This window comes from Vulpes vulpes, chromosome 13, assembly GCF_048418805.1.
Source record: "Vulpes vulpes isolate BD-2025 chromosome 13, VulVul3, whole genome shotgun sequence".
NCBI classification, from domain to species: Eukaryota; Metazoa; Chordata; class Mammalia; order Carnivora; family Canidae; genus Vulpes; species Vulpes vulpes.
In genome coordinates, this window is record NC_132792.1 from 29,042,768 (window position 1) to 29,063,243 (window position 20,476).

At 36.9% G+C, this 20,476-nt stretch overlaps 1 protein-coding gene across 2 annotated transcripts in view; it reads left to right on the forward strand.

Moving 5' to 3' along the window:
* ANGPT1 (angiopoietin 1) overlaps positions 1-20,476 on the forward strand; it is a 245,057-nt gene that overhangs the window by 198,406 nt on the left and 26,175 nt on the right. For both annotated transcript variants that reach the window (XM_025994852.2, XM_025994851.2), the window contains exon 7: positions 10,572-10,738. In XM_025994852.2, the coding sequence (XP_025850637.1) occupies positions 10,572-10,738 (167 nt within the window). The remainder of the gene's footprint in view (positions 1-10,571; positions 10,739-20,476) is intronic.

Below are 20,476 nucleotides of genomic sequence, written 5' to 3' on the forward strand. Positions count from 1 at the left end.
AGTAATATTCCATTGTATACATAGACCACAGCTTCTTTATCCATTCATCTTTTGATGGACACCGAGGCTCCTTCCACAGTTTGGCTATTGTGGACATTGCTGCTATAAACATCGGGGTGCAGGTGTCCCGACATTTCATTGCATCTGTATCTTTGGGGTAAATCCCCAGCATTGCAATTGCTGGGTCATAGGGCAGATCTATTTTTAACTCTTTGAGGAACCTCCACACAGTTTTCCAGAGTGGCTGCACCAGTTCACATTCCCACCAACAGTGCAAGAGGGTTCCCCTTTCTCCACATCCTCTCCAACATTTGTGGTTTCCTGCCTTGTTAATTTTCACCATTCTCACTGGTGTGAGGTGGTATCTCATTGTGGTTTTGGTTTGTATTTCCCTGATGGCCAGTGATGCGGAGCATTTTCTCATGTGTTTGTTGGCCATGTCTATGTCTTCCTCTGTGAGATTTCTGTTCATGTCTTTTGCCCATTTCATGATTGGATTGTTTGTTTCTTTGCTGTTGAGTTTAATAAGTTCTTTATAGATCTTGGATACTAGCCCTTTATCTGATATGTCATTTGCAAATATCTTCTCCCATTCTGTAGGTTGTCTTTTAGTTTTGTTGACTGTATCTTTTGCTGTGCAGAAGCTTCTTATCTTGATGAAGTCCCAATAGCTCATTTTTGTTTTTGTTTCTCTTGCCTTCATGGATGTATCTTGCAAGAAGTTGCTGTGGCCAAGTTCAAAAAGGGTGTTGCCTGTGTTCTTCTCTAGGATTTTGATGGAATCTTGTCTCACATTTAGATTTCTGGTGGATTTTGAACAAATGAACTTATCCTATGAGGTGCAAGCAGTATGAATTAATGGGGCTCTAACTTAGAGGAAAAAAAGAGAATTAGGTATAAACCTGTCTGATGGCTATTTAAATTGATTGGTTGGAGGTAGATGTACTAGAGCCTGCTTCTCACAGTGCAGTCCAGAAACCAATAGCACTAACAATGCCTGGGAACTTATGAGAAAGGCAGCATCTCAAACTCCATCCAAGGCTTCCTGAATTAGAATCTGCATTTTAACACTGCTTTAAAGAGAGAAGCTCCATGACAAATGGAAGAACATTCTAGAGAGGGAAAAGTGACCGCTTATAGACAAAACTCTCTAATGACTTTAGACTGTCTAACGTGAATGGACTGTCTATTAAGTGGTGAGGACCTCTCTTCAGTGGAAAAACCCTAGTAGATAGTAAATCATCAGGATTATTACAGAGAATATTGGTTCTACTTTAAGGTCTCCTTCTGCTTATGTGATTCTAAGAACACATGGGAAAAATTTAATCTAAGTTCCAGAAAAGGACCTTGTGTTATGTCTATATCAACAGTTTGAGTATTTGCTCTCCCATTTACACATGGAGTGGTTTTTGGCAAGTCATTTAACCCATACCTTAACTTCCTCATTAGTTAAAAGGAGACATTAATGATAATATCTCACCTTCCTTGCAGGGATGTTGTGGGGATTAGATATAAATAAAGCACTTGGCACACTAAATTTTCAATAAACAGGAGTAATTACCCAAGATTAAGACATCAAAGACTCCAAAATTTTTACTTAGCTCTGCCAAAAATATTATTTTGCAAACTACTTGACTCACGATTACTTTCACCACTAAAATGGAATGTGAAGAAGTCATCTGAGAATAAGACTATAGATATAGGTTTAGGCAAATCTGAAATATATTACTATTAATATCAATGACAATAGAAAAATGAATATAAAGTTATCATTGTGGTGACTTTCCAAAATGCTGAGTTATTATCTGTTACCATCTGCTGCCTTGGCAAACAGGCCTGTTGAGTAAGATGGACTGACATGTGAAGTACAGCATTGATTCATGTCTTATAAGTATTTACCAGATATATATATATATATATTTTTTAAGCAATTTTTTTTATCATTTGAGGCTGAATTATTCTTTAATTTAGATTTTGGGGGAGTTTACCCCCCTCCCTTTTTTAAAAAATAGAAAGATCATCCTATTTCATTCAAACTAGAACAGTGTATCAGCTGAGTGTCAATTCTACATGATCAGAAAATTAACATAAGCTCCAGAAATCTGAAACATTTTGGCAAAAATGAGTGGAACTGCTTTTTTAAGAGAATTCATTGCATGTCACAACTGGGTTAAATCTCACCAAAACACATGGTAGAAAGTGTTTCTGTTGTTTTCCTCCAGAGATTTAACCTAAAGACCAAATAGCATGAGTCCAAAAAGAATGAATGTAGGCTCCTTTATGCCAGTTCTTATCAGTCACACCCTCTTCTGTTCCCTGGATCAGAACTGGCTGCTAGGGTGCGTGTCCTTTGGGAAAACACGAACTTCTTGGCAGGCACCACTTCCTCCTCAATCTTCCCTAATCTACTGGTATACATCAAGATGCTTCACCTCCTTCTTGAGTACTGAATACTGAAATAAAATTCTACCCCCGCCCCCCTCCTCCCTTTCTGCCTTACTTCTCTCCTTCCCTTCATTCTGGTTACTATCTATGGGCGGCCTCTTTTCTCATAAGGTTTCCAGAACAGTATGTTAAAATTATCAGCACATGAATCACAAATACATATTGTAATTTATTATTTTTTGAACCTCTCTCAACATGGAAGATTTGCAGTGTATTTGATGCTTAACATTGGCTTTAAGCCTACAAAAGTCTTTTACCTGAACTTTGTTTTCACTTAACCTTCTTTATGAGGGGATTCAGCAAAATCTGGTTTATGGATTTGTAAAGATGTTTGCTGAGAGAGAAGTCTGCAGTGGGCCTTTTTAATGAGGCACTTAGGGAACTATATTAACTCTTTCAAGCCATGAGGATAGCATTTAGTGGCCTCCAGCAATAACACTTATCAGCAGTACTTTTTGCATAGATGAAGCCAAATCAAGCTAGGAGTTCCAAATAGTACCCTAGTGGCCTAACTTTATAGAAGGTAGTGACTAATGCCCTGGAGACAACCTGCCTTTGTATTGAAAACAGTTACCCCCATAAACAGAACTTCCTATTGACACAAATATTTCGATCTAAGTGCCATACCTTCTGGGAGTTCTTTGTTTCTGGAAAGAAATTAAGAGCATATTTTCAACTGCTTTTTAACATCTTCACATGAAAAAGAGAAAAATATATATAGGAAATTTAAAATGTTGAAATAAATCATTCTTTTGATCTTTCATGGGCTGAGTGTCTCAGCAGTTAGAGGAGATACATAATTAAATTGTGTATTAAAGCACCCCTGAAAAGCCACAGATCAGTAACCCAGCTTCATATCTATTTTCTTTAATTGTTTATATGAAGAAACATGAAACCCATCGAATACATTAACTGTGTCTGGTTTCAATTGTGTTCCAGCTATAGAAAGTCAACACTTCCTATGAGCATTATCAGACCAAAAAAAAAAAAAAAGGCAGCAAAGCATCAGAGACAATTACTTTATTAACTTGGAAACATACATACAACCAAAACTGAATATTTTTGCAGGTCTTGGCAAAAACTAATGACTATTGATCTTTCTTCTATATGCATTTATTATTAACAATATGAGACTTTTAGGGCCAACTTTACGTCAGCATTAATTTAGGTTAAGTTCCAGTGTCTTTTTGCTTTTTATTAAAGAGCTAAAGGAGAAGCTTACCAATCTGTCTGAATTATGGTATCAAATCTTGCATATGATTGTTATTGAAGTAACTAAACATAATAGTTTTCATGGAAGGTTCTGACCTAGCATCATTGGATTTTTTTTATAGAAAAGAAAAAATTCTATTTTTATTGCTATTTTTTATTGTTTTGATAGAGACTTGCTGTTTTTTTTAGCATCAGCACTAAGTTTTGTATAAGCTTTTATGTTTCTTTATGTAGATATTATAGGCCTTTTGAAATAAAGTATAGACTATGGTAAGCTGTTATATGTGCAGTAATGTATAAACCTATTTTTTAGGAGATTTTTAGGAAATATCTCTCCATTTCAGGCATCAGTATACATTTTCCTCAAGGATCATCCCATAATACATAATAAAAACATTGCTCCTAATATGGAGCCCCATATAAAGATGAGGCTTAATGCCTCTCTCTTTCCTGTGTACCACTCAGATAATTTGATCCTGGTTAATATAGTCTTCTTCATTTGCACTCAGAATAGCTATTCCACATCATAATTATATGATTCTCCACCTATGGTACACAGCACACTCACCTATGTAACCTTTCGGAGATGAATATCTCTAAGTACACCCCAAATATCCTGAGTCAGAACCTCCATGTGGGAACCAAGTGATCTCTAGTTTTAAAAAGCTCCACAGCTGTTTCTGATACGCACTCTTGGTGGAAAGCAAATGTCAAAACTATCAGTTTATTGGCATAAGTTTAAGATCTCAAAAAATACTTCTTTGTAGATCCTACAACTTAGGAGATATAGAGAGGAAGAGATTCAAAGAAATAGGACCATGGGAGAGTTGGAGAGGACACAGCCTCTCCCTGGCTTTAAGAAGCAAAAGTAAGGGTAGGAAAGTAATCTAGGTGTTGGTTTATGTCACAGTTCAGCCCCAGGGTCAACCAGGTGGTTTTAAGTTCCTGTTTAATAATTAAAATTACTGTCCTCATTTATATAAAACAACACCCAACTTGTCAGAAGAATACATTAGTTCCTACCATCTGAAAGTCTTTTAAATAATTGTTTCAGTATTCCCTTATTAATTTTCAGACTGACATGATCGTGGATGATTTTTGTTCCCTTTCTCATACAGAGTAGAAAGAAACTGCTTCTCCTCAAATAGCTCACAAGTCTGGTGGGAGAGAGGCAAGTAAACAGAAAATTACTATGTATTTGTAATATGTCCTTTAACCAAAATGACAATGTCTAGATTTTTGTTGTTCTCATGTATCAACATTGAGCTAAATACTTTAGGTATCTTATTTCTTTCTCACAACACTATATATAGAAATGACATTTTTAATCCCTATTTTGCAGATAAGGAAACTGAGACTACGAAGTAGTATAGGAGGTTCCTCAGCAAACATGGGGCAGAGCAACGCTTCAAATTGGAGCAGAGATAGGGAGTAGATGTCATTTAATCAAAGCTAAGCCTTTGTTCCTAGGCAGTGGATTTGTAGTGTACCTGATAAACTATCCAACAGATTGTTTACTAATGTGGGAACCCATTTTCCTTTCTTTGACTTATTTTTCATCTGTAGGATAAAACAGTTGTTTCTGCATGGCTTCACTTAGCTTTTAGAAAGACTCCTCCCTACCCTATCTCTCTAACAGCCATTTCAATTCTCATGGCCAAACACTTTATTCCCATAATAGAGCATGTTTAGACAGTTTTTCTGGGAAGGTCCATGAATTAGAATTTTTATTTCTAAAATCAAATTTTGTTACTCTCCTTTCAGTTGCTTCTTCCTCCCTTTTCACTCAGAAAAACCAAACAGTTTAGGGAGAGATGTCAATCTCCATGTAGAGGGAACTACAAGCCTGTGTGTCGAGTTGGGGATGGAGGCTCTTATAGGAATGACACTGATATTCATCCATTTCTGAGACTCACTAGAGCTCACTGCCCCTTTTCCCTGGGGAAGCTGGATAGTTTTATCCATGCAGAGCTTTCAGCAGCACAGAGATGTGTGGCCTAAAACTTAACACTTCATCATTCCCAGCTTCCTTATTCACATTTTGCATAATTGCTGAGTCCCAACTATTCACAAGAGAGAATCCTCAAATGGCTAGAAGGAGAGTTTTGACAAGTCTGAGCTGAGAAGAAAATGCAAGGAAAATCCCAGCAGTCTTCTTTTTCTTCCCTGTGGCTGCTGCAACTGAGAATGTGCTAATTCTTTAACTTTCAGTGCCCTCTAACTTTCTGTTTTGCTTATTCATTAGAGAAGGTAAGCTTTACTCTTCTTTCTGATATGTAGTATTACCACCATGAAAATGTGTAAAATTCTTAGCACATACTAAATTGCTGTAATATTCCCTGTCACTGTGGAACTTTGGCAGAATATGACTTGTGCATCTTAGGAACAGAGAAGCAAGAGAACCCTGGAATATTGACTTCTATAGGTCTTACATCTTTGCTCTGAGCTATAAAGTAGATGGTCTTCAGGGGAGCATACATACACCCAGTGCCATCATTCAGATGAAGGGTGTTGACTTTAAAAGTGTGCTTACATACACTAATGCATTTAATTTTAACTCTAAGCATACAATTACATGTTCATGTACCCATTTTTTAAAACGTAGGGCCAAAGCCTGGAATTCTGAGTCAGTGGTTCTTAGAACTTTCCCGTAATTGAATGCATCAAATTTCTACCTTCTGTTTTGTTTTGTTTTGTTTTGTTTTTTAACCAGAGCAAGTAAAACACGCACAAAGCAATGTAAGTTAAAATCCTCTAACGTTTTATTTTTCCAGTCTTTTAGAATTGCTGCAATAAACATAACTCAAACGCATTGTTTTAGTGATTTGCTTTTATGGAGCAAACCTAATGTTTAAATTAAGTTTTATCAAAAACAAAACAGAACAAAACAAATGACCCCTTTTCCCACTAATATTTAATTTATTTACATAAAATTGTGAGTCTTATCATTACAATAACAGAACTAGAGTAAATGCTTTGGGGACCAACACAACTGACGTTTAGTAAGTAACTCAGTTGGCAGAGACAGTAGTATACAAATGTATTTAATGCATTTAGTTTTCTTTGGATATCAATATATTTTAAAGAAGGAGTGGAGAACAGTGATTCATGTGTTAAGTTTGTTAAAGGGGAAAGAAGTTAAGAATACTTCTACTGTTGGGGTGCCTGGGTGGCTCAGTCAGTTGAGTGAGCATCTGACTCTTGGTTTTGGCTCAAGTCATAATCTCAGGGTCCTGGGATTGGACCCTCTTCATTGGACTCCATGCTGGGTGTGGAATCCGCTTAAGATTTTCTCCCTTGCCCTCTTCCCCTCCCCCTGCTCTCTCTCTTTCTCAAATAAAATGAATAAATAGAATCTTTAAATAAAAATAGAATCTTAATAGATTTTTTAAAAGAATACCTCTACTGTAGTTATAATTCTATAAAGTTGATATACACTAAATTTGAAAAAAAAAAAACCAAACAAATCAAGGTTTCCAAATTCTACATCTGTGTTGAGAAAAGGAGGAGTGCTGTGATTATCTTAGTACTACCCTCATATTTCTTTTTTTTTAAAGACTTTATTTATTTATTTATGAGAGACACACAGAGAGAGGCAGGCAGAGACACAGGCAGAGGGAGAAGCAGGCTCCATGCAGGAAGCCCGATGTGGGACTCGATCCTGGGTCTCCAGCATCACGCCCTAGGCTGAAGGCAGATGCTCAACCACTGAGCCACCCAGGGATCCCTACCCTCATATTTCTTAACATGGATAAAGCAAAACCGTTATAAATGAACACCTCAATTAACAGAATCAGTTTCTTTCTGAAACTTCAGAGTATCTCCAGTGATGCTGGCAGTGTGCCTTTAAAATATTAATGTACACAGGGACAAATGGGGAACTTGTTTGAATCTAGATTCATGGGCTAGTTCTCAAATATTTTGAATCACTGTGGAGCTAGGAGTTTTGTTTTGTTTTTGTTTTTGTTTTCTTTTTTCAGACAGAGCTCCAGTGATTATGATTCCCTGGACACTTTTAAAAAAAAACACCTCCCTGAGACTCAGCCAAATTATCTACGACAAGAAATATGTTTTAGGGTACTTCTCCAATGTCATTATAAAGTGCAATAGTGTTTTCCCACCTGCCTCCCTCCTGTCCTTCCTCCCTTTCTTCCTTCTTTCCTTCCAACTTCAATAATGCGTATGGAGTACCCAGTATATATGCCAGCATTCCACTAGTCTTTGAAGATTCACAAATACAGCACAGCTTCTGTCCTCAAGGAGCTCACAGTTTGGTCAGTAAGACAAATATGTAGTTCAAGAATTGCACTCAACTTCAAACATTACCAAGAATACTTTTGGGAATTCAGAAACTGAATACCCAAATCTAGAATGCCAGCAGTTTCTTAGAGTTCTTTATTTTCCTATCACTAACGTAACTAACATTAAGAGCTGGCTTTCCTTTGAAGACTATTTTTTCTTTCCCCACAAAGAAACAATTTTTGAACACTTAACGACCATGACTGGGATTGCCCTAAGGAGAACAAGAGTCATGTTAAGATTCAGGTGCAGAGCAGCCAGATAGATTCACGCACTAACTCTTCCAGGTCAACCTTCTGCCTCAATACCAGATCTATACCAGTAAAGCATTTAAACAACGCTAGTCCTGGATTTGCAGGCTTGCTTATTTTATTTAAAAATGAAAACGTGAAAGCTAGAAAAGTCAGGGGTCTAGTAATATAAGTTATTATCTAAGCATAATTTGATTCCTTAATAATAATAGTAATAGCAACAACAAAATAATAATATTGTTAAATAACTTATCTGATAATACCCTGATAATATTGATTAAAAACATTTAAATTATGTTCAAAATATTCAATTAGCTAGTGTTTTAGAAACATTTTCAAAAGTAAGCTGTGACACAAAGAGATGGAAAAATATTCCATGCTCATGGATTGGCAGAATTAATATTGTGAAAATGTCAATGTTACCCAGGGCAATTTACACGTTTAATGCAACCCCTATCAAAATACCATGGACTTTCTTCAGAGAGTTGGAACAAATTATTTTAAGATTTGTGTGGAATCAGAAAAGACCCTGAATAGCCAGGGGAATATTAAAAAAAGAAAACCAACGCTGGGGGCATCACAATGCCAGATTTCAGGTTGTATTACAAAGCTGTGGTCATCAAGACAGTGTGGTACTGGCACAAAAACAGACACATAGATCAATGGAACAGAATAGAGAATCCAGAAGTGGACCCTCAACTTTATGGTCAACTAATATTCGACAAAAGAGGAAAGACTATCCACTGGAAAAAAGTCTCTTCAATAAATGGTGCAGGGAAAATTGGACATCCACATGCAGAAGAATGAAATTAGACCACTCTCTTGCACCATTCACAAAGATAAACTCAAAATGGATGAAAGATCTAAATGTGAGACAAGATTCCATCAAAATCCTAGAGAAGAACACAGGCAACACCCTTTTTGAACTTGGCCACAGTAACTTCTTGCAAGATACATCCATGAAGGCAAGAGAAACAAAAGCAAAAATGAACTATTGGGACTTCATCAAGATAAGAAGCTTCTGCACAGCAAAAGATACAGTCAACAAAACTAAAAGACAACCTACAGAATGGGAGAAGATATTTGCAAATGACATATCAGATAAAGGGCTAGTATCCAAGATCTATAAAGAACTTATTAAACTCAACAGCAAAGAAACAAACAATCCAATCATGAAATGGGCAAAAGACATGAACAGAAATCTCACAGAGGAAGACATAGACATGGCCAACAAACACATGAGAAAATGCTCCGCATCACTGGCCATCAGGGAAATACAAACCAAAACCACAATGAGATACCACCTCACACCAGTGAGAATGGTGAAAATTAACAAGGCAGGAAACCACAAATGTTGGAGAGGATGTGGAGAAAGGGGAACCCTCTTGCACTGTTGGTGGGAATGTGAACTGGTGCAGCCACTCTGGAAAACTGTGTGGAGGTTCCTCAAAGAGTTAAAAATAGATCTGCCCTACGACCCAGCAATTGCAATGCTGGGGATTTACCCCAAAGATACAGATGCAGTGAAATGTCGGGACACCTGCACCCCGATGTTTATAGCAGCAATGTCCACAATAGCCAAACTGTGGAAGGAGCCTCGGTGTCCATCAAAAGATGAATGGATAAAGAAGCTGTGGTCTATGTATACAATGGAATATTACTCAGCCCTTAGAAATGACAAATACCCACCATTTGCTTCAAAGTGGATGGAACTGGAGGGTATTATGCTGAGTGAAATAAGTCAGTCGGAGAAGGACAAACATTATATGGTCTCATTCATTTGGGGAATATAAAAAATAGTGAAAGGGAATAAAGGGGAAAGGAGAAAAAAATGAGTGGGAAATATCAGAAAGGGAGACAGAACATGAGAGACTTGTAACTCTGGGAAATGAACTAGGGGTGGTGGAAGGGGAGGTGGGCGGGGGGTGGGGGTGACTGGGTGATGGGCACTGAGGGGGCACTTGATTGGATGAGCACTGGGTGTAATAACATATAGAATACTATATGTTGGCAAATTGAACACCAATAAAAATAAATTTATATATATATGTACATATAAAAGTAAGCTGTGACAGAGAAGTGACAGATCAAACCTATTAACCAGATCGATTTAATCTGAAATCATCTTAACTTCCACAGATTTGAACATCAGCCTTTATTGTAATAAGAATTTGATATAAGGCCCAATGGAGGGAAGCATAACAGAAAATTACTGAGTCAGTAATTGGAAAAAAGTGTGTAAAAATGTGAAAAGTAATCTTTACTTTCAAAGAAGGTTTTCTTATTATTTAGGATGTAGTTAATATTAAACCTGATAAGAAGTTTTCTCTGAAATAACAATCACATGTCTATCGTTTTTCGTAGGGTTTTGGAAATCCCTCTGGCGAATATTGGCTGGGGAATGAGTTTATTTTTGCCATTACCAGTCAGAGGCAGTACACACTAAGAATTGAGTTAATGGACTGGGAAGGAAACCGAGCCTATTCACAATATGACAGATTCCACATAGGAAACGAAAAGCAGAACTACAGGTAAGTCTCCTTTCATGTAGGGCTCAGCTACCTTGGGCCTCACCACCTACTAGTTATACTGGAAAAGTGGAAAAGACAGAAATGATGCAAGTCATGCTTCAAAATGAAAATTAGGTTGTCTAGGCCTATGGTAGTGATACAAAAACACTCGGTCAAGACTTCTTAAAAGCATTAAATTTCAATTTTCACAGATGGATTGTTTTAATGTTGGCTCAGATTCTAGAGGATGAGGAATTAAGTCCAGCACAATATTATCATTGTTGTAGTTCTTATTGTTGTTACTATGATGAGATCGGTGTTGTGAATTCATATGCACAAAATTGATGACAGAGAATTGACTCAAACTCAGGGGTACTTCAAATAAGTACCCCTTTCTATCAAAAGGTGTTATATTTATACTTTATTTTTATTTTTTTTAAGATTTTATTTATTTATTCATGAGACACACACACACAGACACACACACAGAGAGAGAGAGAGAGAGAGGGAGAGGCAGAGACACAGGCAGAAGGAGATGCAGGCTCCATGCAGGGAGCCCGATGCGGGTCTCAATCCCCAGGACTCCAGGATCATGCCCTGGGCCAAAGGCAGGCGCTAAACAGCTGAGCCACTCAGGGATCCCCTATTTAAACTTTATTTACCTTTCTTAGATTATTATCTTTCACATTGTTTTGAAAGTGGCAAAGAAGAGGTAAAATGTTATGTTTTTTATGATGTACATAAAAGATAAAGTGGGGCATAATTTAGAACTTTTTGGTAAATAATGTGAAGGCAAAAATAAATTCAAATAACCGGATCAATATACACAAAATTCTGGATGTACAAGCAGACAAACTATACATTTGCCTATTAACATCTCTGATTTTTTTTCAATGAGCAGCATGTACACTAGGAAAAAAAAAAAAAACATTAAGAAATGGCTAACAAGTAATGTGGTATGGTAAATTCATTCCCCAAACCCTTATTGTGTTACTTCTGTGTTCCAGGAACCCTACTAGACACTGCTAATTTTGCAGTCAGTGATGAGATCTCTAGTCTCCCAGACCTCAGAGTTCAGCTTTGTAACTAGCTAGGTCACTAAATAACTGGCTGGCATTTCTTGAGAACAGGGAATGTATTTCCTTTACTTTTATTTTTTTTTTTTTTTTTTTTTAATTTTTTATTTATTTATGATAGTCACAGAGAGAGAGAGAGAGGCAGAGACACAGGCGGAGGGAGAAGCAGGCTCCATGCACCGGGAGCCTGATGTGGGATTCGATCCCGGGTCTCCAGGATCGCGCCCTGGGCCAAAGGCAGGCGCCAAACCGCTGCGCCACCCAGGGATCCCTTCCTTTACTTTTATATCACTACTCATTAACGCAATATCTGGCACATAGCAGGTCCTTAGTAATTGTGTATGACGGGGTTTCATAATCAGTAAATTAATTTTGCAATGATTTCTAACTCTCCATATTGTAACGATTCTATATCAGCTTTGAAAACATGATTGTGTACATTAAAGTGTTGGCACCTAGCTTTGAGCAAATGCAACCGCAGCAACCAAAGCCTTCTCCTCTTTTTCCAACCTGTGTGGCCATCATGTAGCTCAACTGTTTCTGCTGCTTATGTCTTTCTGAGACATACTGTTCCTGTAGAGTTTGAATCTACGACATTTTCATGAACACATCTCATTTTAATATATTATGCATGGGATTGTATCCTTGGAGACATAAGAATCATTTTCTTAACAAACAGTGATGATGTCACCACAACAGAGGGATGAGAAATGAATCTAAGAGTTTTCATCGTCTCATGGGAGGGTGGTGAGGGTGTACATAATGGCAACTCAAGAAACCAAAGAAGAGACATTTATAAAATGCAATGGAGTGTAAGAAGAAATGTTTCCAAAGAGGTCAATATTTGGGGAGTTTTATAACAAGAGAAACCACTGTAAAACATCAGGGGTACTCTTATGTAAATGTTTTGACCTGAAACTTGAAACTATATGAAACTTGGCTAACGTCAGACAGCCTGACAATAGGACTAGCAAATAATTAGTCTAGTCTTTTTCTAGGCTCCTGAAGAATTTGCTTTGGTTCCTTTCCAAAATGTCTCTTAGCTCTTAGTAGGTAGGTAGGTAGGTGTGTGTGTGTGTGTGTGTGTGTGTGTGTGTATGAACATGTGCTTGTGAAGCTGGGGTGATATTAAGACAAAGAGTGCATGGGAAGGTTTAGGAAGATTGTCAGAATCCAAAGTAGGCTTCAGGGTACATGGTGCGACTGTCATCCTGGTATCTGTGTGAGGAAGGAGCACATGTTTCCTCTTAGAATGCCCCACTGCCCACATTGAGCCATTTCCCATCCCTTCACTGTATGAGTCTGACCTTCACCCATCTGATGCACATCTATGACTGAACAGCAAGTCTTCCCAGATAGAGTGAGCCACACACTCTGGGATCCCCATTTTGTGAACCTTGAGACCTATGATTATAAATCCAGAAGGCAGTTAATACTTTAATTCCAAACCTCTGGGTTGTCAAGCAAAGAAAGCTGAGATCCAGAAATATGCAACATTTTTCCCAAGGAAGGAGAAAGACTTAAATATGGGATGTTTGACTCCTACCTAGTTTGGTGTGGTTTCTACTCTGCAATACTGCTGTACTAAAGTTGGTGGCTCTGGACCTCTCTCCTGCCAGAACCTAGCAGAAAATAGGTCTGTAATCATCACCTTGTCATGCTATTAAGTATAAAATTCATGTTGGCATCAAATGGGAAATTAGAACTCATTAAAACATAATACCTATTCTGGTGGAAACTTACTTAAAATAACACACTATCAAATGGTCTTCCTTACTCTTTTAGAGAAAATCAAACAGAAGCTTGAAAAGGTAGTATACCCGTGTGACTTCCCTCCCCACCTGTATCATCACTCACTCAGCCAGGAACACCAAGCGTGGCCTGAGCTAGAGCTCCAGATGTCCAACTTTGCTGCTGCTCTTCCCCCACTTATTTCTCTTCCTTCTGAATTAGGAAGGCATGTCTCATTGTGGTAATTCATTAAAAGGACTAATACTAGCATTTGTATACCGTTTTATAATTAATTAAATTTTTTTAACACTTTAGGCATTCAATCCTCACAATGAATTTTTGAGATAAATATTAGATACATTTTAAATATAAAGAAACTGAGGCTTTGGTCAACTGACTTCTCAAACTCAAATAAATTTCAACTAAAAACACAGCTTTGGAATTCATGTAGGTTTTTGTTTTATTATATTTTTAAATTTTCTATATTTTTTCCTCTTCCAAATTAAGTTCAGATGATTTTTTGAGAGTTTTTTTAAGTATTCTGTCTTAAGAGAAATTTTATTTTGGAAACTGTTATAATAGCTGTGGTCATAATGTATAAATCTAATTTTAAAAAATCTTTCTCATGCTCTGGACACATACTGATAAAAGAAAGTGTTGTTGAATGGATAGATAAGCTTACAGTGTACATAGAATAACATATTTTCCTTGTATCCTCTAAGGAAACTCCAAATGAGTTTCTCAGATAGAAAATAAAATCTGTGAAACCTAGGAGAATATAAATAAGAAAAAATAATGTGAGAGTGTCATGATAAACACATCATGTAAAATAACACACAATTAATGTGAAATTATTAAATACTTCCTCTAGAGAGGTAGTATTATTCAGGCCCTTGTCATCTAACACCTAAACTATTGTACAGCTTTCCTGTCTCCAATCTTGATGCTTTCAAATATATCACCCACACTATTGTTAGGATGGTTTTTCTAAAAGATAATATGACTTTGGTCTCTGCCCTCATTCATATATTTAAGCAATGTTCAAATAACTATAGGCTAGGGGTACCTGGGTGGCTCAGTCAGTTAAATATCCAACTCTTGATTTGGCTCAGTCAGTTAAACATCCAACTCTTGATTTGGGCTCAGGTCATGATCTTAGGGTTGTGAGACAGGGCCCCACATCAGTGTAGAGCATGCTTAAGATTCTGTCTCCTCTCCCCCTCTTCCTCCACTCACACTTTCTCCCTCTCTCATTAAAAAAAAATCTGTAGGCTAAAGTCTGTCACTTAAAAGTGTTTATGACTTAGCCCTACCTACTCATTCAGCTATCACTAATATACTCTCCTACAACCTCACCCAACCAGATACCCCCTCATTATGATTACATTCTAGAAACTACTTGCAATTTCTCAAAACCTTCTATGTCTTTTTAAATGTTATATCTCTACCCCCACACATAAACTCAACTTTGGATGCGTGTTTTAATGTTTTATCTCTACCCCCACACATAAACTCAACTTTGGATGCGTGTTTTAATGTTTTATCTCTACCCCCACACATAAACTCAACTTTGGATGGAGAACCTTTAAGATTCTCCTTTGTTCCAGGAAGTTTTCCCCCAATATTTCTATTATGATATGTGCTGTAATGTGTAACTCACCCATAGTCTCCCTTCAGAACTATAGCACTCCTCTCAACTTCTGGAAATGTTTTTGATTTACAGCTTGTGGTCAGAGTCCCCTGCCTGAGCATTGCCTGTGGCTGTCACATCACTGAAGGTCACTGTTCTTCCTGCAGACAGATTGCATCCAATGATTAGTCAATATAAGAGTGTATAAAGGACTCTTTGCCCCAATTTGGGACAATTCTGAAGGGTCATCCCAGTTCCAGAATTCCACTTGAGATTAGCTGAGCTCTTTACTGTAACTGTGTGTGAACCACCCTCTCTCTATTCAATGCTACTTTTTCACTCTGCCACAGGGATTGATCCTGAGAGCCCTCCCGTGTAAGTCTCCCTACACTGATTTCCCAGAAAAATGCATCACCCTCACTCTCAGGCCAGTTTGGATGTTTTATGCTCCCATAGATCCATAACAATCTGTGGATAACTACCCAGTGTCCACATTCTATTATAGTATTTATTAAATAACTACGTGTTGCCCTTTTCTACTATTTCTAAGCTTCTCAAGTATAGGAACCATTTTTATCAAAATTCAAGATATATACCTAAGTTAGCTAAAATATTAAGTAACAGCTAATAGCTAATATTTGATGAGCACATGTATGAATCAGATACCTTGTTTTTACATGAGAAAACAGACATGGTACAAAGTCACGGTTACTGATATGAGTCAGTTATTTGGGCTTTGATCTCATAACTGCCCATCATATGGCCATCTCTCCATAAATGGGAATCCAGGAGTTACCTTCTAGAATTACATGCATTTAAACCACATATTCTAACAGATAAAATCATTTCTTCTGATCCTATTTCTGTCTTTAATAATTTGAATGTCCATGGGCATTATCTTATCTCTTTTGTTCTCAATTTTCTGTCTATAAATTAAGTATTTGTAAAGTTCCTTATACCTAGAGTTATCTTTGTGTATATATTCTTTTTCATTTTATGCCTCCTTGTTTCTTTGATAAATAATTAAGTTTTGATCTATTAAATACTTTAGTAAAAGGAACTATCAGTCTCCTGGAAACATCAGTTTAGGGCTTACAGTGACCTTTTACTTATGAAAACCTTGCTGGTCCTAATATTCAGAGATAAAAGCAAATGCACAAACACTACTACCATAACAAATGCTTCAAAAATAACAAATTGTGGGTTTGGGGAGATGTTATGATCTACTAGGAAGTGCTTTGGAATAGGAATCTGAAGATCCGGAAATTATTAAATAGTGAAGTGTGGCTTCAATATCCATAAAACCAAGTTGGTTGTATCATTGTTCAGAAGAACAGAGCCATCAGCATTACAGAAATAACAGATTTGTTATACACATTATACTTTATACCACTGTGAAATGAGCTGGGGAAGTAAGGTCTGGAAGGCAAAGGTGGAAAATTTTAAAAAGGTTCAGTAACACAAATGCGTGAAAACCCTGGCTTGGGTCTAGACCAGTTGGAGCTTGCAGGGAAATCCAAGAAATCAAGGATGTCCAGAGGAGGACCACAAAGCAGGGAGATACACGGAAAGATGTTACTTCAGTGTAGCTATGTTACCAAGCAAGCATCTGATGGTGGGTCTGGAGCCACTGACAGCATGGGAAAGTAAGCTGGATGCAAAGTGGAAAGGGACTGGGAATGCAAAGCTGGGAACTGTCAGGCATCTTTGCCATATCTACTGATGGTCTAAGTCAGACTACTGCTTCACTTCCACCTTCCAGATCTCACACAATATTCTTTTTTGGTCATCTCTATCTTGGAACCATATAAGGAAGGGAAATTCTGGGAAACATACTTCCCAGATTAACCAAGTTGACAGTAGCACAATCTAGCTATACCTTGGATAAATCACTTTTATACCTTAGTTTTCTCATCCTTAATAGGAATAACGCCCTCTCCCCTATCATCCTCACCATTTAGTTATAGGGATCCAATCAGAAAGAGTATGCAAACATACTTTGTATTAGACAAATTTAAATACCATGCAACCATGAAAAATATTTACTTATTTTTAATTCAATTTTCATCATGCTCAAGAAATTTATTACTGGTTTTAATAAAAAGATTAATTATATTTCATTTATTTTTTTTTAAAGATTTAATTTATTTATTCATGATAGTCACAGAGAGAGGCAGAGACACAGGCAGAGGGAGAAGCAGGCTCCATGCATCGGGAGCCCGACATGGGATTCGATCCCAGGTCTCCAGGATTGCGCCCTGGGCCAAAGGCAGGCACCAAACCGCTGCGCCACCCAGGGATCCCAATTAATTATATTTCAATATTGAAAACTATACCCCACTGTCCCTGAAGTGTTCTACTGATTTGTATTTTTGTCTGTTTATTGATTTGGCTTCAGGCCCCAGTCCAGGGTCATTAATTATATCTGTGATCTACCACATATCTACCATAAATATTCTTAAACAATCTAGGTCAATTTTTCTCAAAAAAAAAAAAAAAGTCCCTTTCTCAATTTATCTTATTATTCGCTCCTGATGAGATTCAAATTAAGTCTTTTTGACAAAAATGCTATATAAATAGTATTGTACTTGCCATTTTATCACATCCAAAGGCACAAATAGTCAATTTGTCCCATTATTGGTTGCACTAAGTTTAATTCACTTAAGGTTTTGTTTTTGTTTTTGCAGTAGAATATGTAACCTTATAAAGAAAATTCTCGGGCAGCTCCGGTGGCGCAGCGGTTTAGCGCCGCCTGCAGCCCAGGGCGTGGTCCTGGAGACCCGGGATCGAGTCCCACGTCAGGCTCTCTGTATGATGCCTGCTTCTCCTTCTGCCTGTGTCTCTGCCTCTCTCTCTCTGTCTCTATGAATAAATAAATAAAATCTTTAAGAAAAAAAAAAAAAGAAAGTTCTTACAAAATATCATAATGTATAAAATCCATAAAACTTATATATTTTGGTTGAAGCAGCTGTTAGAACCTACTGCAATATTTCTTTGGCCCTTTCCTTGCTAGCAACTCAGACGTGTATAGAGCATAGTTTTAAAAATGTTATATTATTATAGCTAAAAGAATAAAGATTTATCAATTGGAGAAAATTTAGTTGTACTAATTTAAGGTATAAAAAGAAAAATAAATTTATATAAAAAATATTCAGCCTAATTTAGAAAGGCATAGTTTATTGAATGAACATGTTTCATTAGATGAGTTATTTTGCATGTTAATATTTTTCTATTCTCGGTTATACATTATTCTTTAAATATATTCCTTTATTTTTCATGGTATTAACTAGATTAGTAAATCCCTTATCACAGATAGTTTAATGACAAGCCTAAAGGTAGTCCTTCTTTGAACCAACAGCAACAAAAAAAACTCTATTAGTAAAATATGAATGATAATATTTAGCCGTTTATAATGTACATCTTATAGTTATAATCTTACTATAATATTGATGCACAATTTGGGAATATTCTTCATATTTGATTATCTGCATATTATTGGTTGGGGATGAATGATACCTTGAGGGTAGAACTGACTATGGCTGTGTTAAAGCCTTGTTCTGGAAGAGATTCCACGTGAAGAGGTGAATGGAATGTTTGAACCAAAATTAGAAAACTTGAAAATAATATAGCCATTAAATATCTTTTTGCATAAAATTTACTTTTGGCCAACATCTTTATTAGGAAGGAGTTTGATGTAATAGGTAAAACCTTGTACTGGGAGTCACGAGCCATGAATTCTAGACTTGGATCTGTAGTTATTTTCTGAATGACCTTGGGCAAGTTACTTCACTTCTCCAAGTCTCAGGTCCTCAGAAGCAAAATGAGAAGGTAAGGATAAAATCTTTCCAATTCCAAAACCTTTTTTATTTGTTTTCTTAATCATTAAAGTACTCCCATGTTATGTATATATTTCAAGGACAAAACAAATTAGTGTAGATTGAGAAGAATTCTCTCGAGCCTCCCACATAAACTTAAGCCCTGCATTTTTGTAGGTATTGCAAAACTTGTTTTATTCTTTTTAGTGAAATGTTTTTCATTTCTCTGCTCCTCTGGGCTACATGGTCCTGGCTAGAACCAGTAGCAGATGTGTTGAAATACTAAGAGGAAAGTTATTTTTTATAGCAATTCTGGACTGATCAAGGTAGAAAAAAATAAATAGGGAATCTCCTGGCAGTTTCTACTCTCTTGAATTTTTAGCCTAGATTGCAAACTTGAGGCTTTAGGTAGTTTTATTTGTATTTTCAAACAATTTCTCCAATGTGGGAGTTATATTACTTTATTTAGACTATGATTTTTGTTGCAGTTACTTCCTAAAACAGAGAAAGAATTGTTTTATTCAACAAAATTTGTATTTTATACTCTGACTGAGACAAAATATTCAAAAGGAGAAAGGCATGATCTTACAAAGTCACTTTATACCTCTTAGATTTTCTAAGGTTTAGGAAAATATCTTTATTTTAAAGCAGTCTCTAGAGTCCTGGATTTTTCTAAGCCAACAAAATAGATGCCCCAATCCTGTTAGGTCTAAAGATTCCCGGAGGATTCCTGCTTCAGAATAAGTAATGCTGGGATTAAAACAACTGCTGTTCTAGAAACTTAGAGGTGGGCAAAGATTGCTAGAATCAGCTAGCACTGCCTCCAGGAAATAGTTTGGGAGCTGTCCTGTGACATCTGTGGCGTCCTCCTAGCACTGTCCACCACTGAAAAGATGAAGGCTCTGTGTTCAAGGAATGAAATATTTGTTATGTTACATTATGTGCTATCCTAGGATAAAATAGCCACAGAGATTTCAGTAGAGTCATATATGTGTGTAAGCATGGGGAAGGGTTGGATCATAGACAAACAGGCAATTACAATACCATGAATCAGATCTGCATTTATTTATTTGTTCACTCATGTGAAGTATGGCATGAATAAGGGGATCTAACTGATTTGGGAAGCTGAGAAGGCTTCCAAGGGATGGCTTAAGTTGACAAAAGATGGCAGGCAAATTGGAATTACCTGGAGGAAGAGTTCAAAATTGAAGGTGGAAGAAGGAACAGCATATATAAAGCCCCATAAATAAGACCTGGTATGACTTGTAAGGCATGTGTTTAGGTGTTGCTGCATGTGGTTAGCTATTGCTTAGCACAGATTATAAGGGGGTAAGGACAACACATGATGCTAAAAGCAAAGAGGACAGAGAGACAACTAGTAATATGAGAGAGACTTAGCACTGACAATTGGTGATAGCATCTGAGGCAGCCCATTTGAAATGGTCTTTTCTCATATTTCAGTCAATTTCTTTTACTCAGTGTTTTCATCAGTTTTATTCAATAAATA